The sequence below is a fragment of the Ovis canadensis genome, chromosome 3, assembly GCF_042477335.2.
Source record: "Ovis canadensis isolate MfBH-ARS-UI-01 breed Bighorn chromosome 3, ARS-UI_OviCan_v2, whole genome shotgun sequence".
NCBI lineage: Eukaryota > Metazoa > Chordata > Mammalia > Artiodactyla > Bovidae > Ovis > Ovis canadensis.
In genome coordinates this window covers 85,462,368-85,485,304 of record NC_091247.1, presented here as the reverse complement: position 1 = coordinate 85,485,304, position 22,937 = coordinate 85,462,368, and the positions used below count along the sequence as shown (strand labels likewise).

Below are 22,937 nucleotides of genomic sequence, written 5' to 3'. Positions count from 1 at the left end.
GAAAGCTGAGCGCTGAAGAACTGATGCTTTTGAACTGTGGTGTTAGGGAAGACTCTTGAAAGTACCTTGGACGGCAAGGAGATCCAACCAGTCCACCCTAAAGGAAATCAGTCCTGAGTATTCATTGGAAGGACTGATGCTGAAGCTGAAACTCCAATACTTTGGCCATCTGATGTGAAGAACTGACTCATTGGAAAAGACCTTGATGCTGGGAAAGACTGAAGGCAGGAGAAGGGGATGACAGAGGATGAGATGGTTGGATGGCATCAGTGACTCAATGGACATGAGTTTAAGCAAGCTCTGGGAGTTGGTGATGGACAGGGAAGCCTGGTGTGCTGTAGTCCATGGGGTCACAAAGAGTCAGACATGACTGAGCAACTGAACTGAACTGATATTCAAAGTTCCTAATTGCCTCAGTCACATCTTCTACAGATTTTCTGATTATCTAGTTAAAAATGACATTAAGTTATCTGTTTTTCAAACTCCTTTAATTTAGAATAGTTCCTTATCTATTTCCTGATATTGACTTTTTTTTAGGTACTCAGGCCAGTATTTCTGTAGAATACTCATAATTTGGATTTATCTGTTTCTTCACGATTAGTGCAAAAAATAAAGGGGGGTGGGGGAGACCTTACATATGCTATTTCATCTACCACTTAGTTGTAAACCTCAATACTTTGCCTTCCTTCCTGTTACTAAGGATGAACCATTCTTGATCCTAAAAGTCAGTCCCTCTGTTTGTATATTGTATCTCAATTTCTTCAGTCTCCTCAAGGAAATCATTCTAGCACTTATCCCCCTCTCTACAACATCAGTTCTTCATTCTCCTTTGGATTATTTCCACCAGCATATATACATGCTATGTAACATCTACCGTATTAATAAAAAAAATTCCTCCCTTTGACTTTACATCCCCCTCAAGGTATTGTCCTATCCATCTTCCCACCCTTGCCCTTTACAGTAAAACTCCCCCAAAGGGGTCTCTAAATCATGTCTTTGTCGCCACTGTTTTTCCTCTTCTCTCTGAAACACACTCTATACCAACTAAACTATACCAAACAACTCTTATCAAGGTTACGCATGCTACCCACATTGCCAAATCCAGTGGACAACAGTCAGAACACATTTTCCTTTTCTTTTGGCCGTGCTGCACAGCTGGTCGGATCTTAGCTTCCAACCAGGGATTAAACCTGGGGCCCCAGCAATGAAAGTGCCAAGTCCTAACCACCAAGGGAACTCCCAGAACACATTTTTCTTGACCTGCTAGAAGCACTTTTTTATACAAGTTGCATATCCCTTTTAAGTATCCAAGCCAATCTGACTGGATAACCCCCTTTAAAACATCTTCATTCCTTGACTTCCAGAAAATCAGCTTTTAGTTTTCCTCCTACTTCACTGGCAACTTCTCAATCTACTTTGTCTGATTCTCCTAACCTCTTTCAACCCTAAATCCTAGCGTGCCCAAGGGCTCAAAATTTAGACCTCTTCTCTACAACCTATCTCATTTAGTCTCATAGCTTTAAATAGTATTTACTCATAAAGAACTCATACATTTACTTCTCCAGGTGAGATCTTGTTCTTGAACTCCAGACATATTATTAAATTGTCTAGGACACTACCACCGGGACAGTATCTTCTAACTGGTCTTCCTGCTTTCACTCATGTCCCCTTGTAGTCGATTCTCCACACAGTACACTGAGGCAGGGCTGCTGAGTATAGATGCACAGACTGTGTACTATGCAAAGGGTCCTGAAGCAGAGGAGGGGACAGTGAGAGCTAAAATCCAATGTGTTCTCTGCTTGCCAAGACATGTATTCTGGAGCTATAAGTGACCAGAGAAGGGGGCATTTTCTAATTCACATTCACCATTTTCTAATTCATATAAAAGGATATAATTAATGGCAGTAACTCTGGCCAGAGTGATTGATGACATATACTCTCGCCTCAAACCCTTCAATGGCTTCCCATCTTACTCAAACCAAAAGGCAAAGTCCTTATAATAGCTTTTCAGCCATGGTACACAATTTGGCTCAATCTACTTCAACATGCTGACAAACCTCAAGGGTGGTACTTGAAAGAAGTTTTTCAGGTAGATAAGGTGCATCTGCAGAGTATATTATGCAAAATGCTGCGCTGGATGAATCACAAGCTGGAATCAAGATTGCTGGGAAAAATACCAACAACCTCACATATGCATATAATAACACTCTAATGCAGAAAGTGAAGAGGAACTAAACAGTCTTTTGATGAGAGTGAAAGAGGAGAGTGAGAAAGCAAGCTTAAACCCAACATTCAAAAACTAAGATCATGCCATCTGGTCCTATCACTTCATAGCAAATAGATGGGGAAAAAGTGGAAATAGTGACATTTTATTTTCTTGGGCTGCAAAATCACTGCAGATGGTAACTACAGCCATGAAATTAAAAGAGCTTGCTCCTTGGAAGGAAAGCTATAACAAACCTAGACAGTGTATTAAAAAGCAAAGACATCACTCTGCTGACAAACATCTGTATAGTCAAAGCTATGATTTTTCCAGTAGTGAAGTACGGACGTGAGAATTGGACCATAAAGAAGTCTGAGCACCAAAGAATTGATGCTTTCAAACTATGGTGCTGGAGAAGACTCCTGAGAGTCCCTTGAACAGCAAGGAGACTACATCAGTCAATCCGAAAGGAAATTAACCCTGAATATTCAATGGAAGGACCAATGCTGAAGCTGAAGCTCCAATACTCTGGCTGCCTGATGCAAACAGCGACTCACTGGAAAAGATCCTATGCTGGGCAAGACTGAAGGCAGGAGGAGAAGGGGATGACAGAGGATGAGATGGTTGGATGGCATCACTGACTCAATGGATATGAAGTGAAGTGAAGTGAAATCGCTCAGTCATGTCTGACTCTTTGCGACCCCATGCACTGTAGCTTACCAGGCTCCTCCGTCCATGGGATTTTCCAGGCAAGAGTGCTGGAGTGGATTGCCATTTCCTTCTCTAGGGGATCTTCCCTACCCAGGAATTGAACCCGGGTCTCCCACATTGCAGGCAGACGCTTATCGTCTGAGCCACCAGGGAAGCCATGAATTTGAGCAAATTCCTGGAGATAGTGAAGGACAGGGCAGTCTGGCATGCTGCAGTCCATGTGGCACACAAAACTGAACACGCTTAGCAACTGGACAGCAAGGTCTATCTGAACATGAGATGACTGATATAAACAGAACAGATGTTTCTGCTTTCCTTGTCCCTTGCATGGTGGCAGCAGGGGTGATCTTTTGAGAAGGTGTCAGGTATCTGTGAGAATATACATCTGCCCCATCGAGAATTTCTGTATAATTCAATTCCATTATCTAAAATAGTTTTGTACCAAACAGCCCCAGGCTGAAGACTGACACAGTAACTAGACTAGCTATTCTGCAACTATCTTAAGACAACTTTGTCAACAACTGTGCTTTAATTTTCAAAGCTTTTGTTAAAAATCCCAATTCTTTTGATTACTCTAAAGAGTATACATTCCAAAGTATCCTTTTAAAAACTTGAATTTTGGGAATTCTCTGGCTGTCCAGTGGTTAGAACTCTGTGTTTTTACTGCAGAGGGCCCAGGTTTGAGCTTTGGTAAAGGAACTAAGCCATACAGCAAGTCACACAGCTTGCTAAAACCAACTAACAAATAGCCAAAAAACCAACTAAAAAACCAACTAAACAAATAACCACACACAAAGAAAAAAATCCCTTGGTTTTATGTGCTTATTTTTCCTACAATACATCATTTTAGTGACTAAATTTGATCCTGCTGACAGAAAACAGATGAATCCCTAAGGATCAGGGAGGAGTTCACTGCAAAAGGGCATGGGCGAGTTTTGAAGAACTGCTGGTTACAGAGATGACTGCATTTGTCAAACTTTAGGGTGAGTTTTACTGAATGTAAATTACACTTCAGCAAACATGATTTTTAAAACTTACAAACAAAACAAAATCCTTATACTGGCCTATAAGATTCTATACAGCATAGCCTGCCGAATCTAACTGCCTAACACTTCTTACCCATCCATGCTAGCCACATGGCTTCCTTGTCATTCCCTAAATCTTCTTAAAACTCCTGCCTCAGGAACTGTTCACTTGCTGTTCTGCCTCAAACGTTCTTCCCTCAGATAGATTCATGCTTACTCCTTCACTTCTTTCTTGTCCTGCCTCAAATGACACATCAAGAGAGAAGTCTTCTCTGATCACTCCACAGACAAGAGTAACCATTTAAAAACACGAGCAATCCAGTTTGGCATTTTCTATCCCTTCATCCTTATTTTCCTCCATAGTACTTACCACTTGACATATTATTACACCTTTGTTTACAGTTTTTATATCTCAAACCTCCTTCTATGAACAGCAGGACAATATTTTATTCATTGTTGTAATCCTGGTCACTAAAACACTGTCTGGCTCATAGTAGGCACTAAGTCAATATATCCTGTGTGAATGAACATCTAAGACCCTAAGAACCTATAAAGTAAGTGTTTTCAGAAAGAATGGAGCTGCATCTAACTCAGCAGTCAAGTTCTTAGGTCAGCAGCTAATGTGAAATGTAGCTTTAAATTATTCTGGAAGATTTCTTAAAAAGGAATCAAGTTTGAGATTGATATATTATCTCTCAGTATGTCAAAAAATGACCATTCTTCATTTAGAATGGAAAAAAATGGAGATTCTCTGGTTGCATACCAAGTGAAGTATTTGGTTAGGGTAGAGACTATGTATAGGAAATATATGTTTAAAAAAACACATTAATATCACCTACTCAGTGCATCAAGAAGCTTGAACTATATAAAGCACTTAGACACTGAGACTGACAGGAATGGACACCTTCCTCTCTCATTATCCTGTTCATGATGGAGTTCAGATTCATTTAGTGGCAAGTTTAACTACTTAAATACCATCTGTTCTTCTTTTTTATTTCCTGAATGTATACAATTGAATTCATTTAAATTAAAAGCATGTATGATCCAGTGAAACTTCAGCACTCACCTATATTTCTAACCAATATTTAGTTGGTAATTGTTCCCATAAGAGGGTGTGTATGCCTGTGTATATACACATAACTCTAAAGAAGTCTATCTCTAAAAATTTAAGTAAACAGCTTAAAGTGCAATTTGAAAAACAAGGAGAATTTTATATTTATACTGCATAACATGCAGTAGAAAATCTTTATTTTCATTAAACATGTATTAGAATTATGCAGAATACATCATGTGAAATGCTGGGCTGGATAAATCATAATCTGAAATCAAGATTGCCAGGAGAAATAACAACCTCAAATAGGCAGATGATATCACTCATAATGGCAGAAAGTAAAGAGAAACTAAAGAGCCTTTGGATGAGGGTGAAAGAGGAGAATGAAAAAGCTGGCTTGAAACTCCACATTAAAAAAACTAAGATCATGGCATCTGGTCCCATCACTTCAAGGCAAATAGAAGGGGAAATAGTGGAAGCAGTGATAGATTTTATTTTCTTGGGCTCCAAAATCACTGAGGACTGAAAGTAAAAGATGCCTGCTCCTTTGAAGGAAAGCTATGACAAACTTATAGAGTGTATTAAAAAGCAGAGGCATCACTTTAGTGACAAAAGTGGTCATGTACAGATGTGAGCTTTGGATCATAAAGAAGGCTGAGTGCCAAAGAATTGATACTTTCAAAATGTGGTGCTGGACATGAATTTGAGCAAACCCTGGGACATAGTGGAGGACAGAAGAGCCTGGCGTGCTGCAGTCCCTGAGGCTGCCAAGAGTTGGACATGATTGAAGTGACTGAACAACAACAAAACAACGTTCACTAATTAAAAGTTGACTATGAGAGAAGCCTGGGCATGATATCTATCTCTGGCCATCACATTAAGCTTCAGTAAATATTTGGTTGATCGGTTGGAAAATGGATAATTCATCAACTAAACAGAAGGGATACAGCCAGATCTCATTTCGGGACCTTCAAACTACAATGCCTAAGAAATACTTAATATAATTTTCAATTACCCTACCATTTCCAATATTTACTTTTCTGTAATATTGATTACAATAACAATATTACACTCAATTTACAGTGTCATATGGAAGTTAAAGTTAAGTTCAGATTTCAATGCCCAGCCCTCTCCCAAAGGTGTTATTTACCATTATGCTTTTAAAAAAATTCTCGGGACTTCCCTGGTGGTCCAGTGGCTAAGACTCTGAGCTCCCAGTGCAGGGGCCCAGGTTTGATCCCTGGTCAGGGAGCTAGATCCCACATGCTACAACTAAGACCCAGAGCAGCCAAATAAATAAATAAAATTTTAAAAATAAATAAATAAAAAATAAAAAAATTCTCAAAGTGGGGGACTGCAAGGCTTTAAAATAATAGGAAGAGTAACTTAGCCAGAATTACTTGGCATTTTCCCCCTTTGTCTTAACCATCTTTTGTCCCATACATCAGGAATTGACACTGTTTTCATATTTGAACATTCAACGAGTATAATAACCTGGATGAATGCCTTGATTCACTGAAGATACAAAAGTCATCGCCATCATCCCAGATTCTACTTGATGCCTTTCTGTTGCCGCCAACACCACCGCCACTGCTGCCACCCCCGTGAGATTTACTAGCATGGTTCCTGCCTCCTCTTCCTCCTCTGGAAGACCCTTTTCCACCTCCTTTCCCTGGCTTGCCTTTCCTTCTTACTGAAGAACTCATTTTTACCTGCAAGAGAAAAAAGTAATACAGACATTATAAAACCAGGTAAATATAATAATCCTTTGTTTGTCAAAGTTAAGGATATAGCCTATTTTAAAGAAAAAGAAAAAGGAAAACGCACTCAAAGGGCCAGTTTAAAAGCATGAACAAACTGCTTCACAAAAGATTTATAAGCACATCTCCCCAGACTAATATCTAATAAGTTTCTCTGACACAAGTTTCTTAACCAGGAGGTGCATCAGAAACACATGGAGAAGTTTTCAAATCACACACGAGGGTGTGTAGGGTCCCCTGCTACATTCTGATTTGGTTAGGTCTGGCACAGGGTTTAAAAACCCTAGAAGAGATGTTTCATGTATTTAATATATGATTTGATAAGTAAAATTTATATTTACATATATATTTTTAGAAACAGCTCTGGCTAAGAGATTGTGCCTGGAGGGGAGTAAAACTGTAAAACTCTTGCATGCGATCAAAGTTAAGCTGCTATCAGCTTAAAGTAAAATGTTATAAATGTCTTACATTAGCCTCACAGTAAAAAACAAACAAACCAAACAATTACACATTAAAAATCTATAGTAAGAAAGAAACTATAAATGAATAAAAAATTTTAAAAAAATCTATAGTAGATATACAAAAGATGAGGAGGGAAAAAAATCAAAGCATACCACTATAGAAAATCATCAAATCATGAAGACAGCAAGAGAGAAAGAAACAAACAAAAGATCTTAAAAATGCTCAGAAAACAACAATATGGCAGTAAGTCCTTACTCATCAATAATTACTTTAAATGTAAATGGACTAAATTCTCCCATCAAAATACATAAAATAGTTGAATGGATAAAAAAAATAAGACTCAACTACATGCAGTCTTTAAGAGAATTGCTTCAGCTGCGAAGACACACAGACTGAAAGTGAAGGGATGTAAAAGATAGTAAATGCACAAGGAAACGGCAGGGGTAGCTGTACTCAGACAAAATAGCCTTTAAGTCAAACACTGTAACAAGAGACAGAGAAGATCATTATACAGTGATAAAGGGGTCAATTCATCAAGAGAATCTAACAATTATGAATATTTATACTCCCAATATCAGAGCATCTAAATATATAAAGCAAATATTAACATAACTGAGAGGAAGCAGCCAGCAATACAACAGTAATAGGACACTTTAATATCACACTTTCAACCATGGTCTGATCATCCAGAAAGATAGTCATCCAGTAAAAGAAAAATTCGACTTGAACTATAATAGACATACACAGAACATTCCATTCAAAGCCACATGAAATATTTTTCAGGATAGATCATATGTTAGGCCATAAAACAAGTCTTGACAAATTTAAGAAGACTGAGAACAAATCAAACATCTTTTCTGGTAACAATGGTATAAAACTAGAAATCAATAAAAGAAGGAAAACTGGAAAATTCATAAATGTATGGAAATTAAATAACATGCTCCTGAACAACCAGTGGGTCAAAGACAAAACCAAAAGGAAATTTAAAAATATCCTCAAACAACTGAAAATGAAAACACAACATACCAAAAATTATGGGATGCAGCAAAAGGAGTTCTCTAAGAGGGAAGTTTATCACAATAAATGTCTATGTTAAGAAAAAGAAATGATCTCAAATAAACAACCTAGATTTACATCTTAAGGAACCAGAAATAAAGAACAAACTAAGCTCTAACTAAGTCAACTAACTACACCCAAACTAAGTCCAAAGTTAGTAGTATGCATAACAGAAACACCAGAAGGATAGGAGAGAGAGAAAGAAAAGAACAGAAAAAACATTTTAAGAAATAATGACAGAAGACCTATCAAATGTATTGAAAGACAATAACCTACACATAAAGGAAGTTCTAAGGACTTCAAACAGGATAAAGCCAGAAATCCATAAATAGACACAATACATAAAAATGCTAAAGTTAAAGACAAGAAGTCTTGCAAGCATTTAGAGAAAAACAACTTGTCACTTACAGATATAAACCCATTAAGATCTGCTTTACAAAAAAACTACTATAGGAATTTGTTTAAGCTGAAGAAAGTGACCCTAGATGGTAATCTGAACTCACACACACATAAAAAGAAGCACCAGTAAAGGTAACTATGTAAATATAAAACAAAATCAACTTCCTCAAAACCTACCAAACAGTGTATATCCATATTTTGTTCTTTCTTCACATAACTGATTTAAAAAGCAACTATATAAAATAATATATATATAACGTAATAGTGGGTTTATGATACGCAAAAATGTAACGTATATGCTGTAATAGAACAAAACAGGTTGGCGGGAGCACAGATGGATTGGGTTAATAAAATGACTACAGATGGTAAAGTAATAACTATAACAATGTATAGATGGGGATGCAACCTAAGGTTTCATTGCCAGATGAATGGATAAAGAAGACATGGTACATATACACAACGGAATATTACTCAGTCATAAAAAAGAATGAAATAATGCCATTACTAACAACATGGATGGACCCAGAGACATTACTTTGCCGACTAAGGTCTGTCTAGTCAAGGCTATGGTTTTTCCCGTGGTCATGTATGGATGTGAGAGTGGGACTGTGAAGAAAGCTGAGCACTGAAGAATTGATGCTTTTGAACTGTGGTGTTGGAGAAGACTCTTGAGAGTCCCTTGGACTGCAAGGAGATCCAACCAGTCCATTCTGAAGGAGATCAGCCCTGGGATTTCTTTGGAAGGAATGATGCTAAAGCTGAAACTCCAGTACTTTGGCTACCTCATGCGAACAGTTGACTCATTGGAAAAGACTCTGATGCTGGGAGGGATTGGGGGCAGGAGGAGAAGGGGACGACAGAGGATGAGATGGCTGGATGGCATCACTGACTTGATGGACGTGAGTCTGAGTGAACTCCGGGAGTTGGTGATGGACAGGGAGGCCTGGCGTGCTGTGATTCATGGGGTCGCAAAGAGTCGGACACGACTGAGTGACTGAACTGAACTGAACTGACTGAGAGATTATCATACTAAATGAAGTAACTCAGACAAAGACAAATATCATATGATATTGCTTACATGTGGAATCTTAACTGCAAAAAGGAGAGGAAAGGCATACAGCTATATGAAAGTAACATTTCTATATATTACCAAAATTGAGTTAGTATAAATGTGAAGTTGACTCTGATATGTTAAGAGGTATAAGACAAATCCTTGAGCAGTCACTAAAAAGTAAACCAAAAATTCAATAAATGTAGTGAAAAAAAATCACTAAAGAAATTAAAATACTGCATTAGGAAAATTTATTGAATAATTTAATGCAAAAGAAAACAGCAAAGTAGGAACAGTGAAACAAAATAGACATGAGACATACTGACAACTAAAAGTAGAATGGAAAAAATAAATCCCACTATACCAATAACAATATTAAATGTGAATGGATTAAACAATCCAATGAAAAGATGAATTCTTAGTGAAAAAAACAAGATCCAAGTATATGCTGTCTATCACTTTAAATTCAAAGATACAAATAAATGAAAAGTAAAAGGATGGAAAAAGAGAAATCATGCAAATGAAAACCACAAGAAAGCTGCAACAACTATGTTAATATCAAACAAAATAGACTATAAAGCAAAAAAAAATCTTGTTAGTGATAAAGAAGAACATTTCATAAAGATAAGAGAGTCAATCCATGAGGAAGATGTAACAATTATAAATATACTGTACGTAATAACAGAGCACCAAAACACATCAACCAACAACTGACAGAAATGAACAGAGAAATACACAACATATAACAGCAGGAAACTGCAATACCCACGTTCAGCCACGGTAAAAAGCACCTACACAGAAGATCAATAAGGAAACAGAAGACTTGAAACAGTAAAAACCAACTTGACCTAAGAGACATCTATAGAACATTCTACCAACAAAAAATAGACATTTTTCGTATGTGGACAAGGAAAATTTTCCAGGATAGACAATATACTAGCCTATAAAACAAACCTTAATAAGTTTAAAAAGACAAAACTTTAAAAAGTATGTTTTGCAACCAAACTAAAACGAAATTTGAAATCAAAAGCAGGGAAATAACTGCGAAACTCATAAATATGTAGCAATTGGGCTAGGTCTCCTGATATTCCTTTCTTCAAATCCTTTATAATTATACGTATTTATTGTTTCTTTGATGTTTATCTCCCGCCACTCCCCCTGCCCCCAGAACGCTCTCTGAAGGCAAGGAGTATATCCATGTTGATTACCGCTGTACCTCTAATAGTGTATGGCATATAACAGGAATTCAACATGTATTTGAGGAATAGCTGAGGGTTGAATAAATTACTGATATGAAAATGAAGAGCCATTCATTTATTTATTCATTCCACAAATATTTATTGAACACTTATTAAGTGCTAGATTCTAGGGATACAACAGCAAAGACAACAAAATTCTTGCCTCATGAAGCTCATCCTCTAGAAATTAAGATGACAATAAACAAATATACAATATTAAGTGCTATGAAGAAAAAAATTGAGTCTTTTTTCAGATAGAGTGGTCAGGTAAGAGTGATCATCTTTCTGAGATCATATTTGAGCAGACATGTGAACATGCAGAAAATGAGTCATGAAATATTTGTAAAAAGAACATTCTAAGCAAAGCAATAGTAGGTGAAAAGGGTCCAAGTCCAGAATAACATCTTCAGTGCAGTGGGCTGAACAGTGAGGAGTCTTGTGGGTCTGCAACGTAGTAAGCAAAGGAGATGGGGTCAGAGACCAGAGATGGCCGTATAAGCCCTAGGAAGAACTTTGAATTTTACTCTAAATATAATAGAAAGTCAATAGAGGACAAAGGCAAAAGCTTGGTATGACTGACTTCGGTTCTAACAATTACTCTAGCTGCTATGTGAAGAATAAAATGACTGTAGGGAGGTGAGGAGAACCAGGAGGCCAGTTAGGCAACTACTGCAATTGTTCAGGTAGGAAATAAAAAACAAAACTAAACAGTGAGTTGGACTACAGAGGAAACAAGTAGAGTTGAAAAGTGGCCATAGAGTCTCAATGTATTTTAATCATAGATGATGAATTAGATGAAAGGTATAAGAAGTGTCTAGAGTTATTGTAAAATTTGAGGTCCTAGCTTAACTAGGTGAATAGGGGTTCTGTGCTCAGCCATGTGATCAGAATGGGAATGTGAAGTGAAGTCGCTCAGTCGTGTCCGACTCTTTGCAACCCCATGGACGGTAGCCTACCAGGCTCCTCCATCCATGAAATGTTCCAGGCAAGAGTACTGGAGTGGGTTGCCATTTCCTTCTCCAGGGGATCTTCCCAACCCAGGGATCGAACCTGGGTCTCCCACATTGTAGGCAAATGCTTTACCATCTGAGCCACCAGGGAATGGACATGAAATTACATAGGGAGTGTCACAAGTTCAGAATGGATGTTACACTGGAGATGCCTTCTAGACATTCAAATGGAGATGTGTAGAACATAGTTGGAAATATAAGTCTGCATGATTATTTCAATTAATTCTGTAAAACTCCTACAAGGTAAATATTATTTTCTATATTTTATAGAGGAGGAAACTAGAGTACAGATAAATTACACAACTTGTCCAATGTCACTACTATAGAAGAAAAGCCTGGAGCTAGGGTCTGAAATAATCCATTTGACTCCAAAGCTGAAATTCTTTCCCCCATACTTACCTTTTACCCCCCAAACATGTACTTTGTATCTTCAATTCAAAATTTTAATGTTAAGCCAGCCCCGCTTTGATTTGTGCCTGGGCCTTAATTTATAAAGGTGACTGAGTGCTGACACAGAGAGATTAATACCATCAAAAGAAAAAGTTTAATGTTACTTACAGCTCTCCTAAAAAGGAGAGGTCTGTCTGTCTCCATAGGCCACGCCAGGGAAGCACCTGTGTCAGGAGCAGGCAGAAAGGAGTAAGGAGAAGGCCACCCCGCATTCTTTCTTGGTTTTTCCATGGGAAAGAAGAGGCCAGGCAGGGAAAACAGCTTAGGACTGGCTACTTTAAGTAATTCCCACAGACTCTAAGGTCTAGGGCTTGTCCCTAGTTGCCTGGTACTTGGCCCTGGACTGATTTAGGGCAAGTGAACTACAGGCTTGCTGGTTAGACAAAGGAGGTTGTTGGAGGTAAGGCGGGCAGGATTGGTTGGTTTGCATATGAAAGGCATGCTGTCAGATCAATCGTTAATCAGCTAGCCCCGGGAATGGCATTTTTTCCCTGGTCAGGCAGGCCCCATAAGACAACAAAACATCAGAAATCCATTTAGCCTGGGAAGATCTCAACTTTCTTTATTCACCGTGGACACGAGAACCTAAGTTTGGCTCCCAGGAACAGAATCACCAAGCTGGGCGCTGAAAACTTAGCACAAACCATTCCCCTCCCAGGCAAATCTCTGACTGACCCCATAGATCCAGCTCCTTGCAGATACCCAGACCTGGTAACTTTCTTCCAGCATACTGTAGCCAATCCTCTCCCCAAACAGCCACCAACTGGAGATGGAGCTAAGATACAGGAAACCAGCCCGAGGCCCTCCAAGTCAACCCTTTATCCGGCAGAATTCAGCTCCCCGGCCTCAGCTGTACAACCCTCAGCTGTCGACCCAGGCCAGGCCTGGTCGCAGGCCTAGGATCCTGCTGCTCCAGACTCACCGGCCCCTGCCAGACAGGCTGGATCCCACCGGGCCGGGAGGCTTCTCAGACCCTGCCCACTGCGGAAGAGGCTGACGGTAGAAAGGTCCGCACACTGACCACCAGGGAGACGCGCGGACCACGCACACGGACACACATTCCTCGTCCGCTGAAGGGGCGACCGTCCCGGGTTTGTAGCGCTGCTTCTCGGGCCACCTATTCGGACGTGGCGCCCAGCGGCCAAAGGCCCTGCCTGGGCGCTGCCATCCACCCTGACCTTACCTGGAGCGGCTCCGCAGCGGCCCAGCTACAGCGGTACAGCCCTGGCGCCTTCTGATTGGCTCAACCTCGGGCCCACCCCTCCCCCCACATTCGCTTCCGGGTGAGAGGTGCCTGGTCGCCCTAGCAACCATGTCGCACCCGGCGCTGAACTAGGGCTTCTGCCCTCCAGGCCACCGAGCTGGCGGCCCAGGGAGAATCACAGAGTCCAGAAAATCTCTCCCGCAGCCCTGTGTCAAGTGAGTGCCCCATCCTCTCAACGTCTCTTAAATAGAACATGCAGTGAGCCGGCCCCTGGCAACTCCAGTAGGGATGAGACAGATTTCCTGGTGGGATGGGGGTACAGAGAGAGCCCCAGGAGCGGGAATCTGGAGACCTGGGTTCTAGCTCTCATCCGGCCGTCGATTCGCTGTTGTGACACACTGGGCCAGTGCCAGCGTACTGCCAGTCTGCACCTCTTAGGTTCCCTTCTTCTAGCTCTAACATTCCGAAGTTTCGGGTGTGTGAACCATTTAAGGGCAATTGACATACACACACTACAGTAGGGATAGACCAACACACACAGACACACTACAGTAGGGATAGACCAAAAGTGTTGTGGGGGCTCTAGGGATAGACCAACACACACACACACACACACTCTCACACACACACACACACACTCACACTCTACAGTAAGGATAGACCAACACACACACAGACACACACACACTACAGTAGGGATAGACCAAGAGTGGTGTGGGGGCTCTAGGGATAGACCAACACACACACGCACACTCACACACACACACACACGCACACACACTCACACTCTACAGTAAGGATAGACCAACACACACACAGACACACACACACACTACAGTAGGGATAAACCAAAAGTGTTGTGGGGGCTCTAGGGATAGACCAACACACACACACACACTCACACACACACACACACACTCACACTCTACAGTAAGGATAGACCAACACACACATAGACACACACACTACAGTAGGGATAGACCAACACACACAGACACACTACAGTAGGGATAGACCAAAAGTGTTGTGGGGGCTCTAGGGATAGACCAACACACACACACACACACACTCACACTCTACAGTAAGGATAGACCAACACACACACAGACACACACACACTACAGTAGGGATAGACCAAGAGTGGTGTGGGGGCTCTAGGGATAGACCAACACACACACGCACACTCACACACACACACACACGCACACACACTCACACTCTACAGTAAGGATAGACCAACACACACACAGACACACACACACACTACAGTAGGGATAAACCAAAAGTGTTGTGGGGGCTCTAGGGATAGACCAACACACACACACACTCACACACACACACACACACTCACACTCTACAGTAAGGATAGACCAACACACACATAGACACACACACTACAGTAGGGATAGACCAACACACACAGACACACTACAGTAGGGATAGACCAAAAGTGTTGTGGGGGCTCTAGGGATAGACCAACACACACACACACACTCACACACACACACACACGCACACACACACTCTACAGTAAGGATAGACCAACACACACACAGACACACACACACTACAGTAGGGATAGACCAAGAGTGGTGTGGGGGCTCTAGGGATAGACCAACACACACACACACACACACTCACACACTCACACTCTACAGTAAGGATAGACCAACACACACACAGACACACACACACACTACAGTAGGGATAGACCAAGAGTGGTGTGGGGGCTCTAGGGATAGACCAACACACGCACACACAGTCTCACACTCTACAGTAAGGATAGACCAACACACACACACTACAGCAGGGATAGAACAAGAGTGCTGTGGGAGGTCCTAGAAGAGTCTGGGGATGAGGGTAGATATGAAAGGTTTGTCAGGTGATATCTCTGTTTTCCTTTATGCCTCTTTTTGGGAAAAATGTTCAGCCTTGTATTCCAGTTCACTAATTTACTTTCCAATGGTTTTCATTTTGCTCTTCAGCCCTTCTAAGGCGGTTTATTTCAACAGTTCAATTCAGTTTAGTTCAGTCACTCAGTCATGTCTGACTCTTTGTGACCCCATGGACTGCAGCACGCCAGGCCTCCCTGTCCATCACCAACTCCCGGAGTTTACCCAAACTCATGTCCATTGAGTTGGTGATGCCATCCAGCCATCTCATCCTCTGTCATCCCCTTCTGCTCCTGCCTTCAATTTTTCCCAGCATCAGGGTCTTTTCAAATGAATCAGCTCTTCACATCAGATGGCCAAGTATTGGAATTTCAGCTTCAACGTCAGTCCTTTGAAAGGACGCTCAGGACTGATCTCCTTTAGGATGGACTGGTTGGATCTCCTCGCGCTCCAAGGGACTCTCAAGAGTCTTCCCCAACGCCACTCTTCAAAAGCATCAATTCTTTGGTGCTCAGCTTTCTTTATAGTCCAGCTCTCACATCCATACATGACTACTGGAAAAACCATAGCCTTGACTAGATGGATCTTTACTGGCAAAGTAATGTCTCTGCTTTTGAATATGCTGTCTAGGTTGGTCATAACTTTCCTTCCAACGAGTAAGCGTCATTTAATATCATGGCTGCAGTCACCATCTGCAGTGATTTTGGAACCCCAAAATATAAAGTCTCTCACTGTTTCCACTGTTTCCCCATCTATTTGCCATGAATTGATGGGCCCTGATGCCATGATCTTTGTTTTCTGAATGTTGAGCTTTAAACCAACTTCTTCACTCTGCTCTTTCACTTTCATCAAGAGGCTCTTTAGTTCTTCACTTTCTGCCATAAGGGTGGTATCATCTGCATAGCTGAGCTTTTTTATATTTCTCCCCGCAATCTTGATTGCAGCTTGTGTTTCATCCAGCCCAGTGTTTCTCATGATGTACTCTGCATATAAGTTAAATAAGCAGGGTGACAATATACAGCCTTGACATACTCCTTTTCCTATTTGGAGCCAGTCTGTTGTTCCATGTCCAGTTCTAACTGTTACTCCTGACCTGCATACAGATTTCTCAACAGGCAGATCAGGTGGTCTGGTATGCCCATCTCCTGAAGAATTCTCCACAGTTTATTGTGATCCACAGGGTCGAAGGCTTTGGCATAGTCAATAAAGCAGAAATAGGTGTTTTTCTGGAACTCTCTTGCTTTCTCGATGATTCAACAGATGTTGGCAATTTGATCTCTGGTTCCTCTGCCTTTTCTAAAACCAGCTTGAACATCTGGAAGTTCATGGTTCACGTATTGCTGAAGCCTGGCTTAGAGAACTTTCAGCATTACTTTACTAGCGTGTGAGATGAGTGCAATTGTGCAGTAGTTTGAGCATTCTTTGGCATTGCCTTTCTTTGGGATTGGAATGAAAACTGACCTTTTCCAGTCCTGTGGCCACTGCTGAGTTTCCCAGATTTGCTGGAATATTGAGTGCAGCACTTTCACAGCATCATCTTTCAGGATTTGAAATAGCTCAAGTGAAATTCCATCACCTCCACTAGCTTTGTTCATAGTGATGCTTTCTAAGGCCCCCTTGACTTTGCTTACCAGCATGTCTGGCTCTAGGTGAGTGATCACGCCATCGTGATTATCTGGGTCGTAAAGATCATTTTTGTACAGTTCTGTGTATTCTTGCCATCTCATCTTAATATCTTCTGCTTCTTTTGGTCCATACCATTTCTGTCCTTTATTGAGCCCATCTTTGCATGAAATGTTCCCTTGGTATCTCTAATTTTCTTGAAGAGATCTCTAGTCTTCCCCATTCTATTGTTTTCCTCTATTTCTTTGCACTGATCACTGAAGAAGGCTTTCTTATCTCTCCTTGCTATTCTTTGGAACTCTGCATTCAAATGGGTATATCTTTCCTTTTCTCCTTTGCTTTTTGCTTCTCTTCTTTTCACAGTTAAATTATTCATTTCCTAAATTGTTAATTATTTTTCATAAATGTCTACTCCTGTCTCAAGGCTGCTGGACTCTCCCTTTTTGATGATGTTTAAGTCTTCTGCCTATTTTATTAACTCTGTTTCCTCAGAGGAGATGAGCTTCCAGCCTTTCATAACTGGCACTCAGGTTAGTTTTCCAGTTGAAAAGATCAGTTCTCTTGTCCCACCCATAGAGATTCTGATTCAGTAGTGTGGAGTAGCAGAGAAGGCAATGGCACCCCACTCCAGTACTCTTGCCTGGAAAATCCCATGGACGGAGGAGCCTGGTAGGCTGCAGTCCATGGGGTCGCTAAGAGTCAGACACGACTGAGCGACTTCACGTTCACTTTTCACTTTCATGCATTGGAGAAGGAAATGGCAACCCATTCCAGTGTTCTTGCCTGGAGAATCCCAGGGATGGGGAGCCTGGTGGGCTTCTGTCTGTGGGGTCGCACAGAGTCGGACACGACTGAAGCAGTGCAGCAGCAGCAGCAGTGTGGAGTAGGGCCTAGGAACTTGTAAAGCATCCTAAATGGTTCTAATGCATGGGCCACACTTTGAGTAACATTCTAATAGGCTGTTGTTCTAGAAGTTATAGTTTACTTAGCATCTCCAATATATGTTTTCTTCAGTATTGGAAAAAATTAGTTTCTAAAGTTTTAATCCACTGAATGTCTCAGAGCTCTGAGGCATAGATTCCATTCCACCCCTGCCCCCTAAGGCTGTGGTTTTCTTTTTTCATTTTTCACCTGGTCTTCATTCTAATCTCATTCTGTTTGGACCCTACTCCTCCCCCCACCTCTTCTCACTTACTATCTTTTTTTTTCTATTTCTTTCTGCTGCCAATTCTGAGATTGCTCACTCTACCTTACCTCTGTGAAATAATCAATAGATCAAATACCCAAGAGAAATAAAAACATATGCCCGTACAAAAAATTACACATGAATGTTTATAGTAGCACTATTCATAACAGCCAAAACTGGAAACAACTCAACTGACCATCAACTGATCAATGGATAAATAAACAAAATGTGTTCTTTTTGTACCATGGACTATTCAGCAATAAAAAGTGATAAAATACTAATACATGGTACAACATTGATGAAACTTGAAGCTGAGTAAAAGAAGCTACTTACAAAGGACCACATATTGTATGATTCCATTTCTATGAACTGTCTGGATTATACCAGTACATAGAGACAGATTATAGATTATTGTTTGCCAGGGTCTGGGGATGGGGTTGGGTAGGTTTTAGGGTAATAGAGAGAAACTGATAATATGTATAGGATTTCTTTTGAGGGTGATTAAAATATCCTAAAATTAGATTGTGGTGACAGTTATACAACTTGAGTATGCAAAAACAAATGAATTTTGTATACTTTTAAAGAGTAATTTTTGTGGTACGTGAATTATATATTAATAAAGCTGTTAAACAAATAAAAATAGATCATCTAGACAAAATTATTTCCCCAGAACCCTACACTCGACTATGGAAATGCCAAGTAAACATGAATATAAAGTGAGTATTTGGTTGGCTCTTTAAGCAAATTTGTTATAGGTCTTATAACATAAAAATGTTTAAGCTTGAGGCTTCCCTTGTGGTCCACTGATTAAGACTTCACCTTCCAATGCAGGGGGTGTGGGTTTGATCCCTGGTTGGGAAGCTAAGATCCCACATGCCTCGTAGCCAAAAAAACCAAAACATAAAACAGAAACAATTTTGTAACAAATTCAATAAAGACTTTAAAAAACTGTTCATATCAAAGAATAAAAAACTTTAAAAAATATGTGATTTTTCTTAAATCTTTTAAAACAGCTCCAGAAGTATTTAAGATAAACTTTATATTTCCGAATGGAGACACGTATGGTAAGCATACATTTCAATTACTTTTTTCTATATAGATTAAATAGCTTAAGAGTGCAAAACTGGGACTGTCACACTTGATAAAAGTACTATTGAGATATTGACTCCATAAATAAAATCACACAGAAATACTAATGGAGAGAAAAAAAGATACTAATGGAGGAACAGATTTTAAATCTTAAACTCAAACTCTAAAGTTAAGTATAGACAGTGTGCCTTGGAAACCTATGGGAGGGCCATAGCAATACGTCAGTCTTCCAGGCCCTTGAGTCTCAATAATTTAAAGGTCCACAGAGTGCCTCATCTGTGGTCTCATTAGTTTTAGTTCTAGGAAAGCAGAGAGACCCACTGTGATGCAGTTCTGATTAAGCCTGAACATACTTTATTATTTAGCCAAACAGGGTTCCCGTTTATAATCTTCAGTATTTCTCTCTTACTTAGATGGGGACTGTACAAGAACATCTTCTGGAGTCATTGAGAGAAATGGAATAGGTATTCATACCACTCCTAATGGGATTGTCTACACAGGAAGCTGGAAAGATGACAAGGTATTATTATTGTTTTGAATATTGACAGTGGATAAGTAACTCTGTTGGTTAAATGATTCCTGGCATTTCGCCATTTCAAAAAACATGTATGAGTAGGCCATGCAATAAAAATAACAAATTATTGTATTTAATATATATGAATAATATAAGGAATAGTATGAAACTCATTCAGAGAGCTGTCATCATCTTTCTCATTTCCTATTCGTTGAACAAACTAGACTCATTACATAATTTTCTCATTTAATCTTTACAGCAGCCTAATGATTCGTTATCATTAATATTGCTGCTCTACAATTGAGGGAAATTAGGCTCAGATTTCTTGCCTAGCTAGTAAGTGATGAAACAAAAATGGTCTTAGATCTGCTTGAATACAAATTTCTGTTCTTAACAACTTCTTTGTGCCATTTCTGGGCTAACTAAACAGGTTGGCCTTTAAGATTTTCGATATATTCAAGGTATCTTGAGGAGCCCTGTTGTTATCATTATGGACCTGCAAGATGTTCGATTGCCCCAGATGAGAAACACTGACTTTGTCAGCTTCACAGAGACAGACATACAAAGGACAATGATAAAAATGTTGTCTTATTTTTGTGGAAATAAAGGGTGATACAATGTTAGATTAAATAATAACTAAGTGGATGACAGACATCTGTGTATACTTTTTAGAAATACACTAATGAAACTGAAGATGAGTTACTGAGGTCATTTCCTTTGTTGCAAACAGATGAATGGTTTCGGAAGACTTGAGCATTTTTCAGGAGCAATATATGAAGGACACTTTAAGGACAATATGTTTCATGGACTGGGAACTTATACATTCCCAACTGGGGCAAAATACACTGGAAATTTCAATGAAAACAGGTGAGTTTAAAATTAAAAGTCACTGTAGTCTAAAAGATATTTTTCAGGCATATTTGCCTAAAAATTTAGTTAATGCTAAATTTCTTTTGTAATGTATTTAGTTAAAATATTGGGGTCGCACAGAGTCGGACACGACTGAAGCGACTTAGCAGCAGCAGCAGCAGCAGCATACTTATATTTTAGAAGAATTGTTGGATTATCATTTTGGGGAAAAATGTTATGAGAGAGGCTAAGGCCATCATGAGCCTCCAAAACATATCATGCCTAGTGATAATCTATTAGATTTTTCATTTATATCCTCTTGACTCCTTTATTCCTGTGGAACTTTTTGCAGTCATAAGAGAGATGGAAAGTTTGTTGCAATTATTGAGAAAATTTAGGCCAAAAATTATTTTCACTGGAAATGTCTTAATAAGGTTTTTTTATAGTTTTAAATTTTATTTTAGATTTTCTTCCAGTTTGAGATGTCATTCATGTACAGCACTGTATAAATTCAAGGTATACAGCATAATGATTTGATTTACATATATCATGAAGTGATTACCACAATAAGTTTAGTGAACATTCATCATCTCACATTGATATAAAGTAATAAAAAAAATATTTTTTTCTTGTGATGAGAACTAAGGATTTACTCTCTTAACTTGATCGAACCCGGGTTTCCTGCATTGGAGGCAGACGCTTTAACCTCTGAGCCACCAGGGAAGCCCTGTATATAACATACAAAAGTATTAATTATATTTATGTATGTAGAAATGTACATTACTACATTTCTACATACATAAATAGTCCTAATACTTTATTTATCTTGTACCTGGAAATTTGTACCTTTTGACCACCTTCATCCAAATCTCCACCCCCACCCTCACACATCTTTATAAACTTAATCCTCACACCAAATACTATGTCATCCAGAGGTTTCATGTTCATTTATAACTACCCCCTTATTATTTCCAGAATTAAAAATGCAACCTAATTGTTATGAAGAGGTTGATACATATTGAGGAGGGTAGAAAAGTGTTCACCTCTTCTGTTGCCAAGTCTGTAATGACAGCATATAAACTTTTCCCACTGATATTAATAAAGGGAGAAAACTCTAACCCATGGGATAAAGGTCTGTTTGGTTCTGCAAAGTGCATTTTCACCACTCCAAATAGTCCAGAAAACACCAGCATAGAGCACAGTATCTCAAACATAGTTGAAGATCAATAAACATTTGTTGAATAAATGAACTAATTAAGTCAGATAACCAATATAAACTTTTCGTTTTGTGACTGTTCTGGTTTTGTCTAAACTAAGCATATGTAACCCTAAAATCTTAGACATAAAAAATTGTATAATGACAGTGTTGTTTGGAATAGTAGTATTATTTTTTTGTAGGATATAAAAATAGGTTGTCAGGTTTTAAATCAAAGTTTGAAAGCAGAATGATATAATTCTTCAGACATAGTATATAATATACTAGACAGTCTTATACCTGGACTATAAATTTCTGGTCTTGTTAATGAACACACTTATTTTTTACTGTTGCAGGGTGGAAGGTGAAGGACAATATACTGATATCCAAGGACTAGAATGGTGTGGTTACTTTCATTTCACAGCTGCTCCAGGCCTGAGGCTAAAGCTCCATATGTAGATAGCCTGCATTAAAGTTTTAATATGGTAATTGCAGCTTTTACTTCTAAGGAAAACAACTAAATCTGTCATCTGAAATAACTTCATACACTATCTGTTTACTTTTACCAATAAAACCATCACTTATTTACACCTTTTTGTACTTTCTTTTGATCATCTTATAATTAATTTAAAATAAATTGTGGGGACTTCCTTGGTAGTCCAGTGGTTAAAACTCTGTGCTTCTACTGTAGGGGGCGCAGGTTTGATCCCTGGTCAGGGAACTAAACTAGCACATGACAAAATAAAGAAAAGAAGAAAAAAAAAGAAATTATATGATTCAATTGAGAGTTTGTTTGTTCATTTTAATATAAACTATGCAGATCTTGACAAAGTCAGTTTCTAATCCTGTACCTGAATTTTGTCATCTTTAAAAAGTATATCTATGTCTTAAAGGAAACTATCAAGGAAATGAAAAGACAGTTCACAGAATGGGAGAAAATACTTGCAAAATCATATATCTGATAAAGGT

The 22,937-nt window shown here is 39.4% G+C and overlaps 2 protein-coding genes across 9 annotated transcripts in view; one reads left to right on the top strand and one right to left on the bottom strand.

Moving 5' to 3' along the window:
- The window catches only part of DHX57 (DExH-box helicase 57), a 66,945-nt gene extending 53,265 nt beyond the window's left edge, over nucleotides 1-13,680 (bottom strand). For 2 of the 8 annotated variants that reach the window (XM_069580460.1, XM_069580462.1), the window contains exons 1-3: nucleotides 13,339-13,652; nucleotides 12,525-12,580; nucleotides 6,485-6,702 (exon numbers count right to left, since the gene is read on the bottom strand). In XM_069580460.1, the coding sequence (XP_069436561.1) occupies nucleotides 6,485-6,702; nucleotides 12,525-12,560 (254 nt within the window). In that variant the 5' untranslated portion in view covers nucleotides 12,561-12,580; nucleotides 13,339-13,652. Of the gene's footprint in view, nucleotides 1-6,484; nucleotides 6,703-12,524; nucleotides 12,581-13,338 lie in introns of those variants that run through there. The other 6 variants (XM_069580461.1, XM_069580463.1, XM_069580465.1 and 3 more) reach the window with 6 other exon arrangements.
- Nucleotides 13,681-13,747: 67 nt separating this feature from the next.
- On the top strand, nucleotides 13,748-22,558 carry MORN2 (MORN repeat containing 2; the record flags this gene model as incomplete). The annotated part of the gene is made up of 5 exons (XM_069581925.1): nucleotides 13,748-13,835; nucleotides 19,335-19,385; nucleotides 19,824-19,930; nucleotides 20,655-20,791; nucleotides 22,325-22,558. Coding segments are annotated over 5 exons (486 nt in total), but the record flags the coding sequence as incomplete, so codon positions are not given.
- Between the last annotated feature and the right edge of the window lie 379 nt (nucleotides 22,559-22,937).